The sequence below is a fragment of the Chelmon rostratus genome, chromosome 9, assembly GCF_017976325.1.
Source record: "Chelmon rostratus isolate fCheRos1 chromosome 9, fCheRos1.pri, whole genome shotgun sequence".
NCBI lineage: Eukaryota > Metazoa > Chordata > Actinopteri > Chaetodontiformes > Chaetodontidae > Chelmon > Chelmon rostratus.
This window is the reverse complement of record NC_055666.1, coordinates 12154967-12177705: the sequence shown is the minus strand read 5'-3', so window position 1 is coordinate 12177705 and position 22739 is coordinate 12154967. Positions and strand designations below refer to the sequence as shown.

General features: G+C 43.5%; 1 protein-coding gene across 5 annotated transcripts; it reads left to right on the top strand.

Moving 5' to 3' along the window:
* Positions 1-5560: 5560 nt before the first annotated feature.
* Positions 5561-22310, top strand: sh3rf2 (SH3 domain containing ring finger 2). 5 transcript variants are annotated; one of them, XM_041943495.1, is made up of 12 exons: positions 5561-5898; positions 6823-7240; positions 10286-10582; positions 12090-12185; positions 13003-13101; positions 13297-13692; positions 19810-19931; positions 20101-20271; positions 20508-20782; positions 20877-21160; positions 21295-21578; positions 21711-22310. In XM_041943495.1, exons 2-12 carry the CDS (start codon positions 6875-6877, stop codon positions 21889-21891), a joined length of 2571 nt encoding a protein of 856 aa, XP_041799429.1. In that variant the 5' UTR covers positions 5561-5898; positions 6823-6874; the 3' UTR covers positions 21892-22310. The 5 variants fall into 5 exon arrangements, with proteins under 5 accessions (XP_041799429.1, XP_041799428.1, XP_041799431.1 ...); XM_041943494.1 differs by lacking the exon at positions 5561-5898 and adding an exon at positions 6216-6498; XM_041943496.1 differs by lacking the exon at positions 5561-5898 and adding an exon at positions 6581-6598.
* Positions 22311-22739: the final 429 nt, after the last annotated feature.

Genomic DNA, 22739 nt, shown 5'->3' with positions numbered 1-22739 from the left:
CTTGTGAACGACTGAGCCTTTCCAGGATGCTGCTTTCATACCCAATCATGATCCTATCACCTGTTACCAATCAACCTGTTTACCTGTGGAATGATCCAAACAGGTGTTTTTGGAACATTCCACCACTTTCCCAGTCTTTGGTTGCTTCTGTCCCGACTTGTTTGAAACATGTTGCTGCATCAATTTCAGAATAAGCAGATATTTGCAAAAATCAATAAAGTTGATGAGGTCGAACATTAAATATATTGTCTTTGTACTGTTTTTAGTTGAACGTATTTCAAAAAGGATTAGAAAATTATCACATTCTGTTTTATTTGTGTTTCACAGTGTCCCAACTTAGTTATTCTTTTGGAAACGAACACACATATAGTGATTAGAAATCCACAATTCAGTCTCACTGTGTTGCCAAAACACAGTGAGAAAACACTAAAACCATGACAGAAAGTGAATATGACAAAACAGTGTTCAGTTGCTACTGCTGTGAGTGTGTGTGTGTGTGTGTGAGAGAGAGAGAGAGGGCAGATGAGCCTTGAGCAAATGCATAAAGCCCTCCAAGGGACTGGTGACATTTCTTGGTTTTGTGCGTCACACAGATTATATCCACGGTTTAACAGGAATTGCGATCTGGCCTCTGGATGGCATTCAGTGCCACCTTAATCACTTCTGACACACTTTTCATCACTGCCATGACCGCATCCACCACTTATCGAAGAATGTCACAGGATAGTGAAGCTCGGCCGACCGAGGAGCTTTCCTACTACTTGAATATTATCAACATTTCTCATATATGTACTCACATTTTCTTGTATCCCCAACCTTCATTTTTCCAGTCATCCATCAGGTAGGTAATTTCCTCAGCAGTAATTTCATTGGAGCGCCGTATCACAGATGTGTTTTTGTAATGGATGTACACGAATAACGATGAGGCAGGGAGAGAAAGAACGAGGTTGCATAACCTATTTTGAACGCTCCCAGTCTTTCTCCAGAATTGATACCAAGCAAACAGTGTGACACATGTATCTGCCTACTGAATGGGAATTAGACACACACAAAAGCACATCAAAGGGTGTGATTGAGAGGGTTTGTTCCACAGGAGCTGGGTGAAAGAAACTCAGCCAGTCATTTCAGATGTGAACTATTTTCATCATCCACACACATACGGCAGGCCATAATAATCATGTTACTGCGTTTACTTTGTGAAAGAGAATTTTCCTGTTCACACAGTCTTGAGGGACGATGAAATAGAGGCCGCTCTTTTCTTATTCATAGGCCATGCAGCATACATGCGTACAGGCCTGCTCAAATTTTGTCCTTTGTGGAAAAGAGCCAAGTCTCTGTCTGTAACGCTGCTTCACCTTTGAATTGAAGCTCTGCAGAGTTACAAAAGCCTTTTGCCGTGTTGCACTATTTAAAGGATAAGGCTGGCGTTATTCCAGATTTTCATTATTGTCAACAAATACAGTGAAGAGAGGAAAAACCAACAATGCGTCAGTCCATCTCTCAGTACTTTCAGATTTCTCTGCCCTGCGGTGCTCAGTCACAAGCCCATTTGTTCCTCCTGACATAAATCTTTTAAAGCAGGTCACAAAGGTATCGTTTCATTTTTAAAAAGGGTTAGTAATTTCCTAAAACAGCTGGGTATTGAAGGTTTTAGAAAAAGTTACTCAAACAGGTGAAAATAGTGTGTTTGTGGGGGTCTGTTTTCAATATAATACACATTTGGAGCTGGGGAGGTCTATGAGGGATTGACACAAAATAAATTATAGTGTGTGTCTTCTTTGTAATAAAGAGTATTCCAACAAATTATGTCCACGTTGGACGATTCTGCCTTATGATTTATATCAAATGCCAGCATTCAGTACCACAGCAGGAGGAAGTGGGCCCTTTATGTACCGAGAGGGGAGGAAGAGTGCGGAGGTTGGGGGATGGGTGCGTGGCAAGGGATGAGACTGGAGTTTGCCTCCTGTCACACACCTGACATATGTGTTGTTATTGATTGGAACCAGTCGCTAACCGCAGCAATACTATGACCATTTAACTGCAATCATCACCCATACCAGCCATATTTGCCAAATGCAAAAATCAAGCGTTACTGACATTCTTCACAGGTGATTCGGTTGGAAGGACACATCACCAGTTCAATGGTGCGTCAATGGCGAACAGTTTTTGGGAAACAAGGGGTGGGGGACCATGAGGAGAGCGGGCCCTTTAATACTGTAGATCAGGTCCTTATGAGTTGTCAAATTGCCACCACTGAAATATGCCTGTGTTCCACAAAGAACTTACATTAAGTTACATTAAATTTAAAAAGATGCCATTTGTTATAAATGCCCTCAAAAAGACAAACCCATCACTATCATGTTTTTGGTTTTGGTAAGATGTTCAGATACAATCTACAACAAAAATCTGTGCTTCTCCAGTTAAACTATAAATAAACTGTAAGTCAGTGTCCAGCCTCTGCTTGATCATGTGACGACATGACATGTGTCTGCTTCATGGCTATAAACTAGTGTGCACCAGGGCCCCTCATAATAGAGTGCACAGGGGCCTTATGTATCTACCTTGTGCTACTGGTTGTGCAGAACCACTATACATAGAAAATGCCAAAATGACCATTGTCAGATCTCAGATGAGAAATTTGTCTGGTGAGCTGGAAAAAACTGTGTATTATAAAGGAGGAAAGAGTTAAAAGATAAAGCTCCAACTGCACCAAGGTATGCTTGATGTCCTGCCAACCTTGGAATACAAAAATGTTTGGCATTTTTCTAGGATCCTTTTCAAACACACATTTTCTGATTTTAATTTCCTTTTTAACCACCAGACCTTCTCTTTTTGGGATGGATATAAACTTGTGCCTCTGAAATAGTCAAAACCAAAACTCATGGGACGGAGACATTTTCAGGCCTGCGCAACAGTGTTCTAGTTTCCCATCAGGTTGGATAATGGGCCATAGTGAGGGGAAGCAGTGTCCTGTTTCAGGTCTTTCATGCCAGCACAGGACTGGCCACACACACAAGGCCTGATTCAGGGACTAAGAAAAGTAGGAAAATAGAGAGGGGGGTAACAACAGTGTGAGAAGGAGGCGAGCAAGAGGACCGAAAGAGGAGAGAGGGGAGACGCAAAGGCAGTCCCACAGGCAGTGAAGAGGCAGCTGGCTCAGAGGTGTACGCGTCCTATTTTTAGTTTCCCTCATGCACACCTCCAACTCAAACAGCTGCTGGAGCATTTGCACACCAAAAGACTTCGGCATCGTCGTTCCTGTAGACAACAAAACCCACGCACCAGGAAAGCTTAAACTTCACTCTGGCTCAGGTGTTTCAGCTGCAGTTGGCTCAAAGGTGAAGCCCCGCCCCTCAGCCCCACTTCCCTCAGGTTGCGATTTTAGTTGGGTTGAGTTACTTCAGAAACAAACACAAAGGTGAGGTGTAGCGTAAAGTCACACGCTCCTGGGTGCTGCTGATGCACACCGCCTGCAGTCTCACAAATATGGCAGCGAATACATCCTATTTGAGTAATGTATGGCAGGTCCCAACAGTCAAAGCAGGTCTTTAAAGATATGATGGGCAAATATGTCACTCTGGTATCTTCTGGAAAGGCAGAAATGCTTCTTTTTTAGGCAACTGAGAGAGGGGCGAGAAGTATAGCCACTCTTTTCCAAAAGAAACATTGACACACCTTGACACTGTTATGTTACAAAATATCTAATTCATGAAATGCTTTTGGAAATCTTAAAATCTACCCGAATAATGGCCCCAAACTGAGCCAGAGCACCTACTCTTTAAAAACTTTTTTTTTGTTGTTGTTAGCAGCTGAATGGGTGCATCTTGTGCACATTTGAAAATAAATGAAAATGTCCCTGAGCTAAACCTCATTTAGGCAATGACTGAAACAATGTCAGAGCTGAGATAATAAGCTCCTGCATACATAGGTAGGGGAGCGACTTGGTGCGCTACCCAGAAGTAAGAAAAGAGGTTGTTTCATTTATTTATCAAATATGAAATATTTATAGGATTCAATCTGCTGGCAGAGGAGGACCAGGCAGAACAAACTGTGGGTGGAAGAACCGCAAAGTTGCTTCATGGATGGATGTTAATGAAAGCATCTGGTGGAGGGCTGCCTGCTGCTCTGCATACATTTAGTCCTAAATTACATTCCCAGGCTTTCAGGCAGTCATGTCTGACTCGGTTGACCTGGAGAGACAGCAAACTGTGGGCCATTAACATGTCACACTGTTGACAGCGGGACTTTGTCTGACAGACAATGGGAGGATGTTTATACACAGACACCTCACCTGCATTAAAGGTGAGGTGTCTGTGTATAAACACAAGCACATGCGGTTAAAACTGCAGATATTCCAGTTGAACCAGTTTGACTGGAGCTCTGCGTTTTAATCCAAACACAGCCTCACCTCACATGTTTACTGAGAGAAAGCAGCCTTTGAATGAAGTTAGTCAATAGGCCTGCACCATTCAGAGCAGAAAGAGAAACAACAGAAATGCGTCACCTGATCAGCACCTGGGAACTGCTGCAACTATGACAGGGACTAAGTTTTGGGCGGAGGATTAGTTCCCTCTGAAAGGGAGAAGTTAATTACGTGGCTTTGGCGCACCTAAAGTGCTGTTTGATTCGCGGTTAATCCCCATCAAACTGCTGCACAAGGATTATGCATTTTGACTGACACCTTGTTCAAATTAAACTGCTGAAACACATCCTCATCCACTGTGAGGCGCATCTGCACATACGCCACAGTCAAATGATCAAACACAGCGGCAGACAGAGGGTGGGGGGGAGAGACGCGGGAAAAGAGGGAGAGGCAATGCTGAGACAGATCACATTCAATGAGTTAGCAGCGCTCTCCGAGTAAGACAGCGTTTTAAATAAAACATGAAAGCTGGAGAAGGAGGCACTCCTCCTTATACAGCAACTTGTGACAAGCTGTGATATTCTGAGAGACAGCACACCGAGCTCAGAGCTATCCCTGGGGAGACCCTTCCCTCTCCATCAGATAGACTATATATCAGAACCATCAAATGTGGTCCCCCTGCCCACGACATCCAAGGCTCCTCAGCAGAGGCCGGACTGACCGTCGAGCTGTAAGCACCTGATAAGCACTTACACCGACATGCTCTGAGCGGCAAAGCGACCACACTACCTCCTCTGCGTCTTTGATTGCAAGACGGAAGATCCATCACGGACATATCTGAGCACTACAGTCATCAAGAAAGCTTTGAGCCAGAGAAAAACATTATCCAGACATGAACTCAAATTAAGTCCTGTTTAGGCCGTCCTGTACTCTGCCGGTGCCATTAAACTGTGAGAGGCTTGAGAGGAAGGGCCTGTATCAGCTTAGATATGAACATGTAAATAAGTCATGGCTAATCTCTCTCTCTCTCTTTCTGTTGCTCTCGCTCTCTGTAAAAGCCATATGCACATTTTTAGAATTCCCTGAGTTCTGCTGACGTGAATGAAGAGATGAAAGATTCATGCCTGTTTAAAAAATTCAAACAGATGTCCTGAACTTTCGCTACACAGCCAATACGGATAAATAATTCAGCCTCTGGATGCAAGAAAGGGAGTTTGGGAGTTCGGACAGTCCAGATGAAATCCAAACAATTATAAAGCAAATGGACGAAACCAGTGATTACATGCTCACTACCATCTCCAGTAACAACTGCGTCTGCTCTGCACGTCCGGCAAAGGATGATGGAGGATGACTGCTGCCTCGTAGGGTTTATTTGATTTTCTTTTCCTCGGCTGTCTCCAGTAGGACTTCCGGGTGAGGCTGCAGAGCTGGTCAGTGAATGCACCAGCAGAGGGAGACCATGTCACATGACAGTGCTGGAAACGATGCTCTGCTGCTATTTACCCCTTTTCTCCAGATTTTAATTCATACAAATGGTAAGGCGCATATAATAATTAGAGAAATAAATAAATAGAAATGTCCGCAAATTAATATCACACTGAATATCGAGCAAAATGTAACAATTTGGGTGTTTACATCATGTACGTAGCCCTTCAAAACTTTTTAAAAATGAATCCTTATTTCAGAGCCTGTCTATGACTTACTGAGCTGTTGTCTTGGAAACTACAACATTTTTATAATTATTTTAACCTCGTGTATTATTTTTTTTATCACTTTGTCGAATTTCCCTGTCATTAAAGTTAACGACGCTGTAAATTTACGAGCCGATCAGCAGTGAAGGGTTAAACTTAGTCGGACATGACACTGAAACCCGATACGCTTCCTGATGAATTAGCCGGGTTGTGGCTGCTAACTTGCCGCGGGTTTGGGCTACGACTCATTTCTACAGGTGGGCTTCGTGTCGTCATACATTTAGGCACGAGGTGATCGGTGACACTCGCGCGAGGCTCGCGCGCCCGCTCTGCGTCGCGCTGTCCCGACTTCGGCGCACTGCGTCATGGCGACAGCGGCGAGAAAGTTACGCATTCCTTAACCGGAGTTTATGGACCATCACTCCGCTGTCAGCGCGTACGCGTGTAAGTATTTCATGTTTCTGTACCCTGTGGTATTGAGGCGACGTGGGGATATTTCGTCTTCTGCGGATATTTCCTGTTGCTGTCTTACCTGTTCAGCCAGGTGAGCTGACATGACACCTGTAAACAAGCAACGTTTAGTGTTGCCCACGAAACGTCTTATCTTTCCACCTTATCAAACTATTTGAAGTTGTAGTAGTGCCTTCGACTCTTATTGGTTGATAGCCTACAATAGGTGAAGACTTTGATCAGTAATGTTATAAATCATGTGGAATATCTAATATGAAGCTTCTCATTGTTCTCCCCCCCCAATATGGTGGATTGCAGTGTTTCACGTGCACCAGAAGCCCTGCTCCCAAAGAGAGGCGGCCCTGTTAAAATGGAGGAGCCGACTCTGATGGCCTTGCTGGAGTGTCCTCTGTGTTTCGAGCAGCTGGACGTGTCAGCCAAGGTCCTGCCCTGCCAGCACACGTTCTGCATGCCCTGCCTGCAGAGGCAGGAGGCGACGCGCTCCCAGCTGCTCTGCCCGGAGTGCCGCGCTCCTGTCCCGTCCAGGACGGTGGAGGAGCTCCCTGCCAACCCTCTGCTAGTGCGGCTCCTGGAGGGGCTCCGGGGCTCGCCGGGACCCAGCAGGGACAGGCAGACAGCCCGCTATGCCGCGCCCTTGTCCAGGGGCGGCTTGAGAGTCAGGGAGGGTCAGCAGCAGCAGGAGAGTCAACGCAGAGAGAAGCAAGGGCACAGTGAGGTCAGTGCACAACCCCGGCCTAATCCTCCGCATATCTATGAGAACCATAACGTAGAACAACTCTTTCTCCAGCGTCTTCAGTGCAGGAAAACCACCATCTTTCAGCAAACACTTACTCTGTGGTTACTGATACACCAATGTTTACATACTACAAATGTATCCAGGCAGCCAGTGGTTATCATTTTTTCATCACGTTTGGATTTTAGAGATGTTACTATGCAGGAATTGTTGGTTACTGTACACTGCAAGCTACTGCTGTGGGAACGTTACATTTGTTATAATGGAAAAACCAATATTTTAGCAAGCTGACGAAGCTGCCCAACAGAAAACAGACCAACTCTGTGTCGCTCTTCATCTCCTTCAGCGCTCATCAGCAGATGAAAGCCAGCCCCCAGATTCACTCAGATTTTGGAATAAGCTTTGTGTGGTTTTGCCTCACTATGTTTGGGTTGTTTTGGTGCTGTGTTCGCCATTGTCATAGTTTCCTCTCGGATGCATGCAGTTTACGGCCTGGTACCTGGTTGCTGCCTTTTTAAAAAAAAACCTAGCCTCACCTGCGCACTGTTATTGGCTGGGGGCTACGCACCCACGGCCCAGAGGTTGCAGCATAGAAATGTCTCTGCAAATAAATAAACCTCCACACACTTCTAGTGGGACATAAGTGATGATGGAGAGGGACTGCTTTTGTATATGTCTATACATTGGTTTTTATCCTGCATAGCTTTAAACTACGGGTGGATAGTGATCTCTATCACAGTATTTATTTTGGCCTATAGTATAATGTTGTTAATTTTCTGTTTTTGGCTAATCCAGCAAATTAAATGCCAAGTAAATGAAAGTACTTTATCACATTAATGCAAAAATAATTAAGAAAAAGCATTCCTGCTTATTGATTTGCAACATTTCCCACCTAATACACCCACACATGTTCAAGGGACAGCTATCAACAGAGTAAAGCAACAATATAAACAGTGAATCTTGACAAATTGACAAATTAGTATTGCCTCATGGCGTTTATCGTCTTTTTGCCTACAATGTCTCATTGATTATTCCTTCACACTCTGTGGAACAGGGCTGTGTGTCTCATCACTGACGTATTGGATCACTTAAGGTACTTACCACTCTGTGTTCACCAAACTTACCCGGGATTTTTAACCAATGAGAATTCAACCGTATGAGATCATGTAGCACATAAGAGCTGGAGTGTGATCTGACCTACCCAAATATGTCGTCTGACAGAGGTTTGAGTTCGGGGTCCCCCGGGCCTGAAGTGATGAAATCCCCTCAAACTTTTTCAATTGAAGTCTATCATTACTCTACAGGGGCATTTAGGACAGAGGATGATTTGCTTTTCACATCACAGAGACCATAACAAACCCCAGTACTTCTTCTCCCTGTCCTCAGACGGCGAGCTCTATTATACAGTGAAACACTTTCTATACAAGTGCAGTATATGAATATCTCAAACTAAATTAAGACCATACAGTAGGAGTGGATCACAACTGATGATGAGCTTGATGGTAGTTTTTCAAATAGAGCAGACGAAAAGGGATGAATTAGTGTGTTACATACAAGGATTCAGATATTAAAGATCAAAGTTAAGTAACGAGGGAGAGGAAGGATTGTTAATCTATAACACAAGTGACTCGCAGAATTAAAAATCTATGATTCTCATCGGTCACAGAATCATAGATTTGAACTTACTTGGAGCAATGAAATCTACTGGAATTGGATAACACCTTAAAATAAATTATATTATTGTCAGTATGACTGTAGTATTCTCAAAAAGCATATCCGGTAGAGCACTAAAAAATCGGGTAATGCTAAAATGAGACTTTAGGTATTAACGCTGAAGACTATGGTTTAAATTTAGGTTTTAAAAAAATCCAGTTGTCATTAAGTCTGATTATATTTTCAGGATGTTAAGGAGTTATATTAAGAATCAATATAAAAGAAAATGACAAGATAGAGAGGAGCGAGTGGTGCGTATTTAAAGATTGCTTGTCTGTATAAAGCAGGACTGTGCAACACATCCGTCACCTAATTCAAACCCAGCAGAGATCATAAAGGTGCCTCGCAGTCAGTGGATCGTGACGCCGTTTCCAACTGATGCTGATGTTTTATTCTCTGAGGTGATGTGAAACGCAAATGCCTGCCTTCTCCATAGTCCTGCGTATAAACCGCTCAGAGCGTCTCAGAGTTAACTTGTGATCTATAGCCTGAGTTCAGCTGGAGTTCAAACAGCTCAGCCGAGATCGTGAGGGCGAGTTTGTGAAAATTCACACCAAGAGACAAGTATAATCTTTAAAATCGCTGGTTTCCTGTCAGCGCGAGCGCATCCAAGTACCTTCAAAGTGCATCTTGATTTGTTCGTCATTTATGGTCGACCCAGTTGTGAGTGACAGCAATCACATCTATGGATTGCAAACTGCATGATGATATTTAAAAAGGCTTCAATAGTACTGGAACATGTAAGTGAAAGTCTAGCGCAATTCTCAATTCTCTGATTTTGAAATGCTGGTCTTCTGAAAAGTCACACCTACGTGCTACTTTTGCAGAAAATAATATAGTCTCTCTGCAGTCTTGTGGTGTTTTGCCTCATCATCGCTGACAGAGTGCAACTGAAAAAAGACATTAACAGTAAAGCTTGAGTCAACACTCGATAGCATCTTCAAAGGAAAAAATGATGTGTCATGTTAAAGACATTTGCATATCCAGATAAGAATATCACACATCTATGTCTGTTCATCTACAGGATCTGTCAGCAGCATGCAGAGGTCTGTGAAGGTGCACTCTTATTAACATGTCCTGAAAACCACCAGCAGAGTGTGTTCATTATCCTGACTGAGAGGCTGTAACATGTGTCTGGACCAGGTCGTTTTACATTCTGTTTCAGCCTGTTGTCTCTTGTTAACCAACGACAACTGCAAAACAGATGCTGGCAGTTTGACCATCTTCAAAAAATGTATTTAATCATGCAAAATCAATTCCCCCTTCATTCTAATGCAGTGGATAGATGACATGTGAATCTTGTCTGCTCTCCAGCTTGCTCTCAGAGCTCCCGTGCACAACAAAGGCGGTGATTCGTCAGGAGAGCTGGCGCTCGTGCCTGGGAACAGTATCACCCCGAAACACAAAGTGGATGAGAACTGGCACCACGGAAATGCGGGTGACAGCAGCGGTGCGTCTGTGATCGCCAGCGCGCTGCAAGCGGTCAGCCAGATGCCTCAGCTGCAGCCCCTCCAGCAGTCCCAACCTCCGGCTCTCTGCAAGGCCCTGTACGACTTTAACCCCGAGGAGATGAATCTGGAAGACAGTAGATGTTGTCTCGGCTTCCTCAAGGTCTGACTCTCAAACTGCTGATTTAACACAGCAGGAAAAGCTTTGTGCACTCGATCTGAACACTTGCAGGGCTTTCTACTCTTCAATTAATGCGGCAAGAATATTATTACTCTTAACAGTAACCTTCAGGGAGTGATAAAACATTAACCTTTGGGGGGAGAGGATCACCTTCATTTCACTGTATGCCATGCGTGTTGCTGTCCACGATGCATCAGGGTCTGGGTGGCAAACGACTTTGGCTAAACAGTTACTGGGGAAACAGTGCCAGGGGCATTTAGGGACGCTGCTAGTGCTAAAATACGTGATAAATAATTTCAATCATGTATCGAGGAAAAAATAGCAAACTTACTTTAGCGCTGCATCTAACAATTATTTTAATTAGCGATTATTTTATCTATCACCAGAATTCCCAGAGTCAAAGGTGACATCTTCAGATATCTTGTTTGGTCGATATTTAAGATATTCACTCTACCATCACGGAAGAGTAAGGAAGTCAGAAAATATTCACACGTGTCAAACTGAGGCTGGAACCAGTAAAGTTTTGCCATTTTTTTAACCATTGTTTGATGAACAAAATTGTAGCAGATTCATTTCCTGTCCATCAGCTAATTAATCGTTGCAGCTCTAAAATATTTACTCTCTGCAGTTTCATGAATTCTGAAATGTGCCGGATTTCTCTGGCTGATATCACAGTAAATTATTACTTTCTGACTGCTGGTTGGACCAGTAGGGGAATGTAACGGCATCGCTTTGTTCTGCGGTTGCTAAATAATATATTGATTCACTGAAAACATAATGGATAGATCCCTCCTTTTGAAAATCACTGTTAGCTGCCTTCTATGATATATTAAATTTGTGACGTCTTCTGCGGCTCAGCATATTAGCTCGACTCCTTGCTCAAATATTAGAAAAATGGCAACTTAGGGCCCATTCAGCATCATTTTGGTGTGTCTTTTTTAGACATGAACCTGTGGAAGCGTATGATTATGTACAGCAGGGGAAGCTCCTAACAGTACATATACACAGTGGTCATTGCCTTTTGTTATTTTGCTGCTGTCTGCTTTGAGAGACGTGTGGAGCTGGAGGCGCGGACCTCTGCTGCAGTGGTTGTTACTTACCCTGAAGTATTTCTGAGGCAGTTATATAAGGGTCTCAGTACTTGTGCGCCCTCCATTAAAGCAGCCTTGCGCTCTGCTTTTTTTTTTTCTTCCCAGTTTTAATGCAGATGGTCAGATGGGTTTTAGAGCAGGGGCTGGCCTCAGAAAAGGCCGGGCCTGCAGACACAAACTGAGTTGATGTCACATGCTGCAGGACAGACTCAGGGCTTGGACAGTTCCTGAGCTGAGCGCTCAGTCTCCAGTGCGAACACACTTTGGCTCCTGGATTCCTGTTTAGAATTAGAGCTCTTTATCTGCCTCTCACCTTTCGTACACTTCCTCTGAGTACAGTTCTGTGTGTGTGTGCGTGTGTGCGTGTGTGTGTGTGTGTTATTATTTCTGGTTTACAGGGAGACATCCTCACCGTCATCAGACGGGTGGATGAACACTGGATCGAAGCCAAGCTAAGGGAGAAAGTTGGAGTTTGCCCTCTGGAGTTTACAGAGGTGAGTTCTTAGTTTTCTCTTTCCGTCTTCCTCCCTTCATTGTTTGAATGTGGGTTGTGGCCTTTTCAGCGTGATCAAGGTTGACACCTGCCGTTTGGCACTTTGGTCTGATGGCGTAGCTCCTGTAATGAATTGAACCATAGATGTCGTCGCTGGATGTCATTAATTCCAGGTCACTGCCAGGCCGCTACCTTGATTCTCATTCACATCTTTGATTCATCCGTAAATGTCACTCCTGCGCTGCAAAGTGCTGAGGCAGGGAGCTAATCTGCGAAGCCCTGCTGTGTCTGCAGCTGCTCATTAGTGTGTGACTGTGTGGCTTACTCAGGTTTGCAGAGCTTGCTTCGCTAGCTGACTGTCATTTGTTTTCATCTGTACTTTCTGCCTCCAGGAATTAACTTCATCCATGCCGGGGAAAATTGCATTTGTTCCTACAGTGGGGTTAATGTGGTGACACATTCGATTCATGTTTACTTCCCTCACTTGTCATACGCTTGGCTATAGTTTTTCCAAATATTTTGTTATTAGTCCTCTCCTCCTCTTACGCCTCCTTTCGTCTCCTGTCCACCCATGTCTCCTCCTGAAGCCCCGCCTCAGCGGTGCTCTTCATCTTTTTCTACCTCTGTACTCTATTCTTTCATCCTCCTCTTTTCTCCTCTCCCCTCTCCTTTCTGAGCCTGCCTCTCCTCGTGTCGTGCAGCCAGGCGTGAAGACGCAGTAATGCTTTCTCTGCTTGGGTGGCATAACAGCACATCACTGTGGGGAGTGAAAGCATTAACCCTGCCATGTCTGTCTGTCTGCCTGCCTGTCTGTGCAGCTCCTCTCTCAGCACCAGTCAACCCTTCCTGGCTTACTGGCTGGTACTTATGCTCCTGTCTGCCTGCCTCCCTGCCTGCCTGTCCAACAAGTTGTAGGGGTGAGTGGAGTAGTGATAAGTGGGTGTTTTTAGACAGCCGTTTCGCTGATCAGCAGGAGCAGAGGTTGACAGGCGCTAGTAGCAGGTAGGAGCGGGTTGGAGAGGATTTTCTTGACTGAGGATTGACTGTTCTCTGTGTTAGGATTCATCCCGATTTCCACTGTGCTTTCTCTTTTATGTTTTCATCTCTTTTAGCCAAACTCAGTCGCTGCCAAACTGCTAGAGGGAAAGAATCGGAGGGCGAGTGACTCAGCAGAATTTCACCATCAGACTGGCAGTGGGGGCAAAGACAAGGCCACTGACGTATCAAACAGGACCACCCATTACGGAGTCACTCAAGTCCCCGCAAAGACACCCATCACCAATGCTTTGCCCCCCTCCAACCAGCGGAAACAGCCCGCAGCCGGCAGCATCAACTTTTATCAGACGACCAAAGGAGAGACGACCAGCACCTTCAACAGCTTCAGCCGTCAGGGACCGTCACACCGCCTCCCTGTGTCTGCTGCCGCCCGGGGCCTCTCTCACCCCTCCAGAGTGAACTCTCAGCGAATTAGACGCCACTCTGACACTGCACACAGACACCTGTTACAGGTGAGTCATGTGCCAACATATCTGCCTTTATGCATGCTATGCTGATGTGACCACTTCATCCCATGATGTTATTCCTCTTTCTCGTAGTCTTGGAGCTAAGCTGTGTTTGGCTTCGTGTTGTTTGCAGTGATTTGCTTTAACAGAAAACATGTGGGGATAATTGGTGCTTTTATTTGAGTCACTGAGGGATCAAGATGTCCTCAGGGGTTCAGGGAGGGAACCATGACACCAAGCTTAAGGAATGAATGAGAGGGAGGCATCACCCTTATATTGGCTGCTGCATGATCAAGTGTCTTTTGTTAAAACAACACAGATGTGGAAAAGGGCTAGATATGAAAGGAGTGAGGACTGGAGGTGAGTGGAGTGAAACTTTGAAAGATCTTTAATCAAGAGTCGTGGGACATAAGCCAGAGTTTCCCCTCAGTGATGAATAGCTGTCCAACAGGGTGTGTGTGCTTTTTCTCTCTTCAGCTGATGTTGTACTTGAGTTGTGTAATTGTCTTATTCCTGAAAAGCAAAGCAGCATAGCTGGAGAGAAGAGAGGCAAGCTTCTTTGAGTTAAGCATCAGACATAATGAGTGTTTATGGCCAGATTTAAGTTCAGTGACACTGAACCGCTGAGCTCACCTTTACTTCTATCGTGTCGTCTAAATTACTCACAAGAAGCACAAGAGACAAGTGTGTAAGACAGCGTCAGTAACCCTTTTTCAAGGCTGCCTATGAATTAAAACTCTGATTATAATTTAGGAACACCTAACATTAATAACCCACTCTTTCTTCATGTGACCAACATGATACCTGCTGCATATTTTACAAAGCCTTTATCACACGGTGGAATGATGGATGGATGATGAACAGCTCCATGAGACAACTTTGGATTGTTTTTGGGCCATTTTATTGTTTTATGAATGTTAAAATGGCCATCAGAAGCAACATGATAGAAACACTGGAAAAGACTAAATAAGTTAAAAGACTAACTTATTCAGATTTGATCACCATATCTTAAAGGTTTTGACAGATAAATGTCGTCATGGATACAGGGCGGCTGTGGCTCAGGGGATAGAGCCACTTAATCAGAAGGTCAGTGGTTTTGATCCCTGACCTCAGCAGTGTACATGTCGAAGTGTGAATCTTTCAAAGCTTGTAATGAGCCAGTGGCCTTATCATCATATGAATGTGTGTGACTTGTGTTGTAAAAGTGCTTTGAGTGGTTGTCGGACTAGAAAATCGCTATATAAACACAGTCCATTTACCATATCATATCATATCCATAACTTTATATATACAGCTGGCCACGTTTCCATTCATTTACATTATAAACAATGTTATACAATACTGTAAAAACTGCATAAAGTCATATCCAGCTAGTGCCTGAGTGCATTGCCTACATAAAAGCCTGCAAGGATTAATAATAAAACCTGCTGCCCCCTGAGATAATGATTTCCTTTGATTCACTTCAAATTTCACCGCTCTACCCTGCAATTATACACGTCAGAGCATAAAAACACTCAACTTCATGCAGGTCAAAGAAAAACCCGGAGAGAAAGGGAGGAGACCTGGGACTTGAGAACAAGGGAAAAAGCAGGGAATGGGCAAGATAAGAATGGAGCAAGAAAAGGTGAGAGGAAATACTGTGGGGGGGCGTAGAGTTGGGAAGAGAAGCAGAAAACAAAATGTGCAAGCTGCAAAAAGGCAAAACACAGGACGTAGGAAGAAGGAGGAGGAAAAATGAGAGATAGATGTAGAGAGTGGGAGGCTCGGAGAGTCCCTCAGTGTGTCTGCTTATCTCTCTCATGCTGATGATGATGAGTCACTGGTGAAGTTGGTTACATAACAGACCCCTCTCTCCCCTGCCTTCAAACTCCTTCCTCTTCACTAAGCAGGTAGCACTCACTTTCACATCAGTGGGCCAGTAATAGCAGACAAGCCACGCACTTCCCTTTTTAAAGGCGCGGAGGGCTCTGTCCCTGAAGCCGAGGCTGAGCTCCCCACTGACCAAGCCAGCATGTGTGCTATTCTTAGTGCCGAATCCCATCAGCCCTCACCTCTGGCTCCACTGTTTCAAAGAGAGATGCAGCTTCCCACCAACTGTGGATGAAATAATGCATATTAGTGCGAATATTGGCATGATTATGTAAGAAAAGATGGAAGTGAGCCAAAACCAAAAACATCTTCAAATGCAGCAGAGAAAAGTTTCATTCTATATCACACTTCACTGATAAACCCAAAGATCTGATTAGCTTAGTAATTAGTTAACTTTGAAGCCTGTGAATTGACTAAAATCAATTCTTCTGATAATTAGTAGGTTTATTTATGTAGCACATCTAAAGAGTCACAAAATGCTTCACAGTAAGAAAGAAGGCAACAAGCATAAAACAGAATACATATAGCATATACAGAAATTAATAAAACTACACAAAGGCAGGTCTATACAGGTCTTGAGCAGCTTTTAAAAGGCGTGCACAGTGTCCACGGATCAAAACAAGCTCCACAAGCACAGTCTCCTTAAGCCTGGAGCGACGAACAACCAACAAACCCTGATCGGAAGACCTGAGAGTATTTAGATCTCTATTGTTTTTGGTGCCTGACCGTGAACAGCTCGAAAACTCACAAACCCACAGTAATCTGGAACTGAATTGTGAATTCGATGGGGAGCCAGTGTAGAGAAGACTGATGACACATGAGATGTGTTAGAGGACCTGGTCGAAAGCTTAGCAGCAGCATTCTGGGCAGCAGTCCAGGGAGGTGTACTGAGGCTGGTGAGGAGGGAGTGACAGGGTTGAGATGGCACGAAGTAAAAGCATGAGTTAATCGCTTTTAGTCATTTAATTAAACGTTCTCTTGTTCAGCTTCTCAAATTTATGGAGTTGCAGCTTGTCAAGCAAATTGAAGACGTCACCCTGGGCTTTGGGAAATTGTTCAGGCATTTTTCAGTATTTTCTGACATTTTACAGACCAAATGATTGACTACAGAAAGAAACTCTCTAAACTCCATTTAAGCTTTTAAAGCCTAATTGTCCACCTACACAGGTGTTTTCACTTACAGTATGTTTCCTGATTAGACCTCCCTAAACCTGTGTGGGCTTGTGTGCTTGATTGACATTTTTCCTGTTAGATCAGTTCCTGATTCCAGATCAAATATTACTTACATGTCCAATCTTTTCAGCCTTTATTCACTCAACAATAGTTTTTCTTAGTGACACGACAACATTTATATGCAAATTTAAATATTTGATAGCTTCTTTTACTGTGCAAACCAGAATAAGTACGCCTTCCTCCTCAAACTCATTTACAAATCAGAATTTAAAAAAATCAAAACACAGATTAATAGTAAAATTATCTTCACATTTACACACATGCACAGGGAGAGAAATAAGATGGAATACAAGTCCTTCTTTTATTGTATCCTGAATGTTTAGAATGATTTCATTCAGCTTCACCAGGCTCATAAGCGAATGTATTCTGTTAAATGAGTAAACTTTCACCCTGCAGAAAGCCACAGTGAGTCAGGATCAAGTCACACAGAAATCATACCATCATGCATTGTGCAGTCGATTTTGTGGAAGCCTGGCCCATCTCAAAGTAGTCCACTTCTTAGAATTCACCTCCACCCAGCTGTGTATATGTGTGTGTGTGTGTGTGTGTGTGTGTGTGTGTGTGTGACTCACATTCATTTCCTGGAGACCACAACCACTACTTTCCTAAGCCAAACATTTACCCTTACCTTAACCCAAGTCTTTGATGATTTATGTTACGGGGGACTTGTGGTTTGTCTCCATAAGGAAGGCAAGTCCCCACAATGTCACTGTGTAAACAGATTTATGCCCTCAAACATGAGTGATACACCTCCACACACACACACTATGAGCTGGTGTTGATAGTGTTGAGCTTTACAAACATAACTTTGTAATACATCTTTTTTAGTTGGGATCTGGGGAGTTTTCATCGACTTTTTTCAGCAGGAAATGTTGCCGGCTGCTTGTGATGAAATACGAAAATGTAGTAGTGGCTGTAGATCACTGATATTCGAGGGTGTCTTAGTTTTTCGCTGAAGGTGGAAATGTTCAAAACTAGACCTCTCTTAGTTCTGTGTACAGTTTGGATATCCGTTGTTGTTTACATGCAGGGGATGTTTGAATGATGGAACCTGGTTATCAGCTGATGCTGATGATTGACATGACCAAATCTGTGAAGACTCAAAATGTTCAACATTAGATAAATAACACAGACATTATGCAATAAAAATTATATATGTTTTGACTCTTTTTTACTTAACTGGCTCTGCACCGTTTGTCTTGATTGATAAAGACAGCAGTTATAAAATAAAAACGTGATTGCAATAAACTCTTTCGTTATGAAAAGAGTGGGATGAAATTGAATTACCGTACATAATAGCGAGCACTTTGAGAAATAATGGATTATTCACAATTCTATGATTATATTCAATATGTTGCCTATAATGTTTTGTTTCTGCATTTAATTTCAAACACTCAACACAAAACTCCTTTGATTATGTGGACATTAGAATTTTGTTAAGTGGTTTATTTATGGCAGCAGGGCTTCAGGCTGCAAAGGCATGTCAGCGGTTTACATCAAATAAGATTTATAGTGGAATTACTCTCTTCTGTGTAAATATATCCACTGCTGGGTCACTGCACCTGGCCATTGCGTGACTGCAGCATAACTGAAGCAGGCTCTTTGTATCTGATAAAACACAACCTAAGAATAGAGAAAGGACACAGAGTAATGAAAATAAACTAAATAATTTAATACAGTAAAAAGGTAGTTGTCTGACTTTTCTCTCATTGCATTATATACACAGCATTTTCATTCAGTAGTCATGGCTGCTTTTAGCGTAAATGTCATGTGAATGCCATAAAAGACACATAAACACAAAAACAACATATGACGGTGATGCTCCTCCACTCACGCTCCTATATGATGGAAGCTGGTGTGTCTTCAGGACATAAGAACTTCATCTTGCTTTACTTCTGCCTCACAGCACTGCCTTTGTCAGGTGAGACTTGAGTTATTGCAATGGTCGTCTCTTAATTAGGACTTCTTTTGTGTTTCTCTGAGGTACAGTGTGAATGCATTGCAGCTTAATGGTGGGAGAGCTGTAGGATCCAGGCGCATGCTGTATGGAGGGATCCCCAGGCCAACAGGCCAGCGTTAATGCTTTAGCTGAGTGGTAGTGCTGAAAATAGCAGCACGCCTCTGTAGACGTCGCTGTGGAGATGATAGGCACTGGGAAAGTTATTTCCGCCTCTCTGTAATGATAACAAGAGAACATGATGTGTGGAGGATTTGTTTGATTGGAGGAGAACATTAAAAAGTATACAATAAAGATCTTACTAAAAGGCCCTGTTCAGTTTGGTAATTAAGGAATTAGGGACCAGCCTTCGCACTGTGTCGTTAACGGCTGTGAGACACACCTCAGTGTCACTCCCTGCGAGTCTGTGTCAGGCCTGACTCACAGCCTGCTGACTGCAAGCCCGGCAGCGTTTCTTAGCTCTCAGCTTTAAAAAGAGAAGCCTGGATCGCTGAAGATAAAAACACAAAAGAGGTGAACCCGGCCATTATGTTTTTTCACTGTTACTGTCATTTACATAGCGCAAGATGTACATAATATTTTTGTAAAGATTGATGGATTTGAGAGGATAGATTTACATCTTTTCAAATAAACAACACACACAGTGCAAGGTAATCCGAAGTTAATATGAGGCCTGAGCCGTCTGAGTCAGACAAATCAAGTAGCTTTCCTTTTTAGGGTCCTCTGGTTAGTCCACAACTTTGTTCCAGGCTGAAAAGGCTCAACTATGAGATGGATTAACATGGAATTTTGCACAGGCTGAATGCTAATGACTTAGCTGATCCCCTGGCTCTTCTTCTAGCATCATCACAAATTTGGATGGATTGCCATGAAATTTGGTACACGCATTAATGTCCCTCATATTAAATTGTAATAATGTCTGTGATGCTTACTTCATGGTAAGCATGCTACAATGCTAAACTAAGATGGTGAACTTGGTAAACATTATACCCTCTAAACATCTGCATGTTTTACTTCACTGTTTGCATTCCATATGATGATCATTTTGAATCATCCCTTTACAGAGCGAGAAGAAGATGACCAGTGAGACTCCACCCACCATCTCTATGGCCCTGGTGAACCCCCAGATGACCTCTTCCTCTGCAGACGCCAAAAACTCCTCCACTCAGCAGCTCTCCATCAGTGTGTGAGTCACTGTTTTAAACATTATATTAATGGTATGATAATGTCGGATCACGGGTGCAAGAGATGAATAGATAATAAACACTAAAATACCCATAAAAAGGCAGCATAATGTGGATAGATATTGTAGAAAGTGTGGTAGTAACAGACAAACCCTCTGTGTGTCTCCCCAGGTGTGCTGTCCTGTACTCCTACAAACCACGACGGCCGGAGGAGCTGGAGCTGAGGAAGGGAGAGATGGTGGGAGTGTACGGAAAGTTCAAAGAAGGCTGGCTGCGTGGGTTATCGCTCAGAACGGGCAAAGTGGGCATTCTGCCCAGCAACTACATCTCGCCTGTGCTCAGGTGAGAGGCTGTGACCCCTGACTGCAGAACGTAGGAGCTGAAGGACATTTAGAGTCAGACAGTCATTTGGAGTGGGCAGGACGACATGTCATCATGCACACATTCAAATGATTCATGAAACGGAGATGTAACACCAAGGGCGGTGCTTGGTTCAAATAAACTTTTACTACAGTATAACAAGTGATATACAGTGGGTACTTCAGCTTGTAGTAAAGTGTCTCTTTGCCTCACTGCAGAACTTCGGCCAGACTCCTGGAGACCAAAGCAACGAATGCGTCCTCACAGCACAATACGATAACTGGAAAGAAAACCACAGCTGCCAAGAGTCCTGCTGTGGTCCTTGCTCTTGATAGGGTAAACACTGATGGAACGGTGTACTCAACAGGACAGGTTCCATCTGTGCCAAATGGAGCACAGCATGCAATGTCATCCACTGGCGCTGGAAAACCGTCCCTCTATGGGGGTGCACAAGGCTGGGACACTGTGAGGCGCATCTTTAACCCTCATAGAGGTGAGAGTTAAACAAGCACATCTGTTTCTAACTGCTTGAGTCAATAAGAGAATCTGCCAGGTTGTAAAAGAGCATCTTTAAAATGTTTTTTCAGGCTCAAACCAATTCTCCCATACGTCCAACTTGAACGTCCCGTCCAACTCACAGCATTTTGCACAAGTTCAGGCGTCCGGCTACTCACCGGCCCTGCAGAGGAAGAAAAACAGCAGCTTCCTGGGCTGGATGACTGAGCCAGCAGCGCCCTCTGCTGCTGCAGTCTTTAAGGACAGAGACTTTACTGCCTCACATGAGGCAACATTTCAGCATGACAGACAGCCTTCCAATGGGCCTCACTCAATTCTGGTCAGACCTGACTCTCACAAGAACACTATAGACAAGGTAATCTTAATACTCATGAGAGACACATGAGCTTGCATATATCTGAAGTTAGGTACTCTGTTTGCATTGTCCTTAAACTAACCCTGTGATGACTGTTCTGCGTGTGCTTTACCATAAATATTTTACTCCCCTAGCCGGCAAAGTCAGTACGGTTTCTCACAGATGAAGACTCCCCTCCTCCACGACCTCAGACTGCCTCCTGTTCATCAGGAAACCAGGTTCCCTCCAACTGCCGCCCTGGCCCTGCTCCATTAGAAGTGTGGGCCCCATCACTCACCCTAGGGAGAGATGGACCAGGGATCATCCTCAAAGAAGGAAAAGTTCCTATTCTCAGGAAAGGCCTCGAAGCAGCCACCTCAGATCCACAGAAACCAATATCGTCACAGTCATCTATGTCAGCTCAGTTCAGCCCCAGCAGGTGCGTTGGATTTGTATGTTTGTCCTTGAAAATAAAGAGCAGATTGATTATCAGACAGACAAGGAAGAGTTGAAATTATGTTATTGATTTACCAGACTGGACAAAAACCTCTAGCATCTTTTGTTTTTCCAGACACAGAGTGACCACAACGCATTTAGCCCAGATGGACTCAGAGCTCAGTCTGCTTCACGGAGATGTTGTCCTCGTCCACAGACCTCGACCTGATGGACGGGTTCTGGTTACTCAAGAGAGCAGTGGGCAGACAGGCTTATTCCACTGCAGTGTTCTTCAAGCCCTCGAGAGGCTCAGCTGACTGTGTAGTACTGCTGTCATCGTGTATATTTCTATATTCCATGTGTTCAAACTGCCAAATGACTCGACTGACCTGCCAAACAGCAGAGATGCGTGTAGAGGTCCAAAGGTTAATACTGCCAAATGAGAATCCTTGGAAGGAGGTGTTTATTTTCGTCCTGAGTGCATATGAGAGTGTGGTTAAATTCTCCAGGAAAATATAGTGTGTCCTTCAACTTATGTGCATGTTTGTTACACATGTACTATTATAACATTTTGCACAAAAACCCATCTAATGACTGTTCCTTGTTCAATACCCATGTAACACACATTGGTTAGTGCCTTTGTCAAAACCCACAAAGAAAACAAATTATATTTAAGTATATTTAGAGAAAGTATGAGGTAAAATATCTGTACTGCTTATGTGGTAATAAACTATACTTCCAGAATGTGAGTAGTTTTGTGTCCTCTTTTAGGTGTAAACTATAATCCTTGAGCTAACAACAGTGGTGGAAGAAGTTTTCAACTCCTTTACTTAGAGTACAGAAGTGTTGCCAGCAAAATTTATTAAAGTATCAAAAGTGAAAGTACTCATGCAGAAAAAATGGTCCCTGGCGGTGTTTTACTATTATGATGTTAGATTATTATTGCTGCTGCATTAATGTGCATGTTGTATTTTACTGCTGTAAATGTTTATGGTTGTGCTAACTTGTTTAAGTACAGTACTTGAGTAAATGTGCTTAATTACATACCAGCACTGACTACCAACAACACCATAATGGAGAAATACTTTCTCAAATGCAAAAGTCATGCATTCCGAACTTTAACTGCAAATTAAGATATATCAATAATAGCACAAAATGTCAAAGT

What these genes read in the sequence shown, in the direction of transcription:
- sh3rf2 (XM_041943493.1), top strand. Translation starts at nt 6,809, where the DNA reads ATGGTGGATTGCAGTGTTTCACGTGCACCAGAAGCCCTGCTCCCAAAG. An exon ending in CAGCAGCTCTCCATCAGTGT is followed by an intron (nt 19,932 to 20,100) that starts GTGAGTCACTGT and finishes GTGTCTCCCCAG; the next exon opens with GTGTGCTGTCCTGTACTCCT. An exon ending in CATCTTTAACCCTCATAGAG is followed by an intron (nt 20,783 to 20,876) that starts GTGAGAGTTAAA and finishes ATGTTTTTTCAG; the next exon opens with GCTCAAACCAATTCTCCCAT.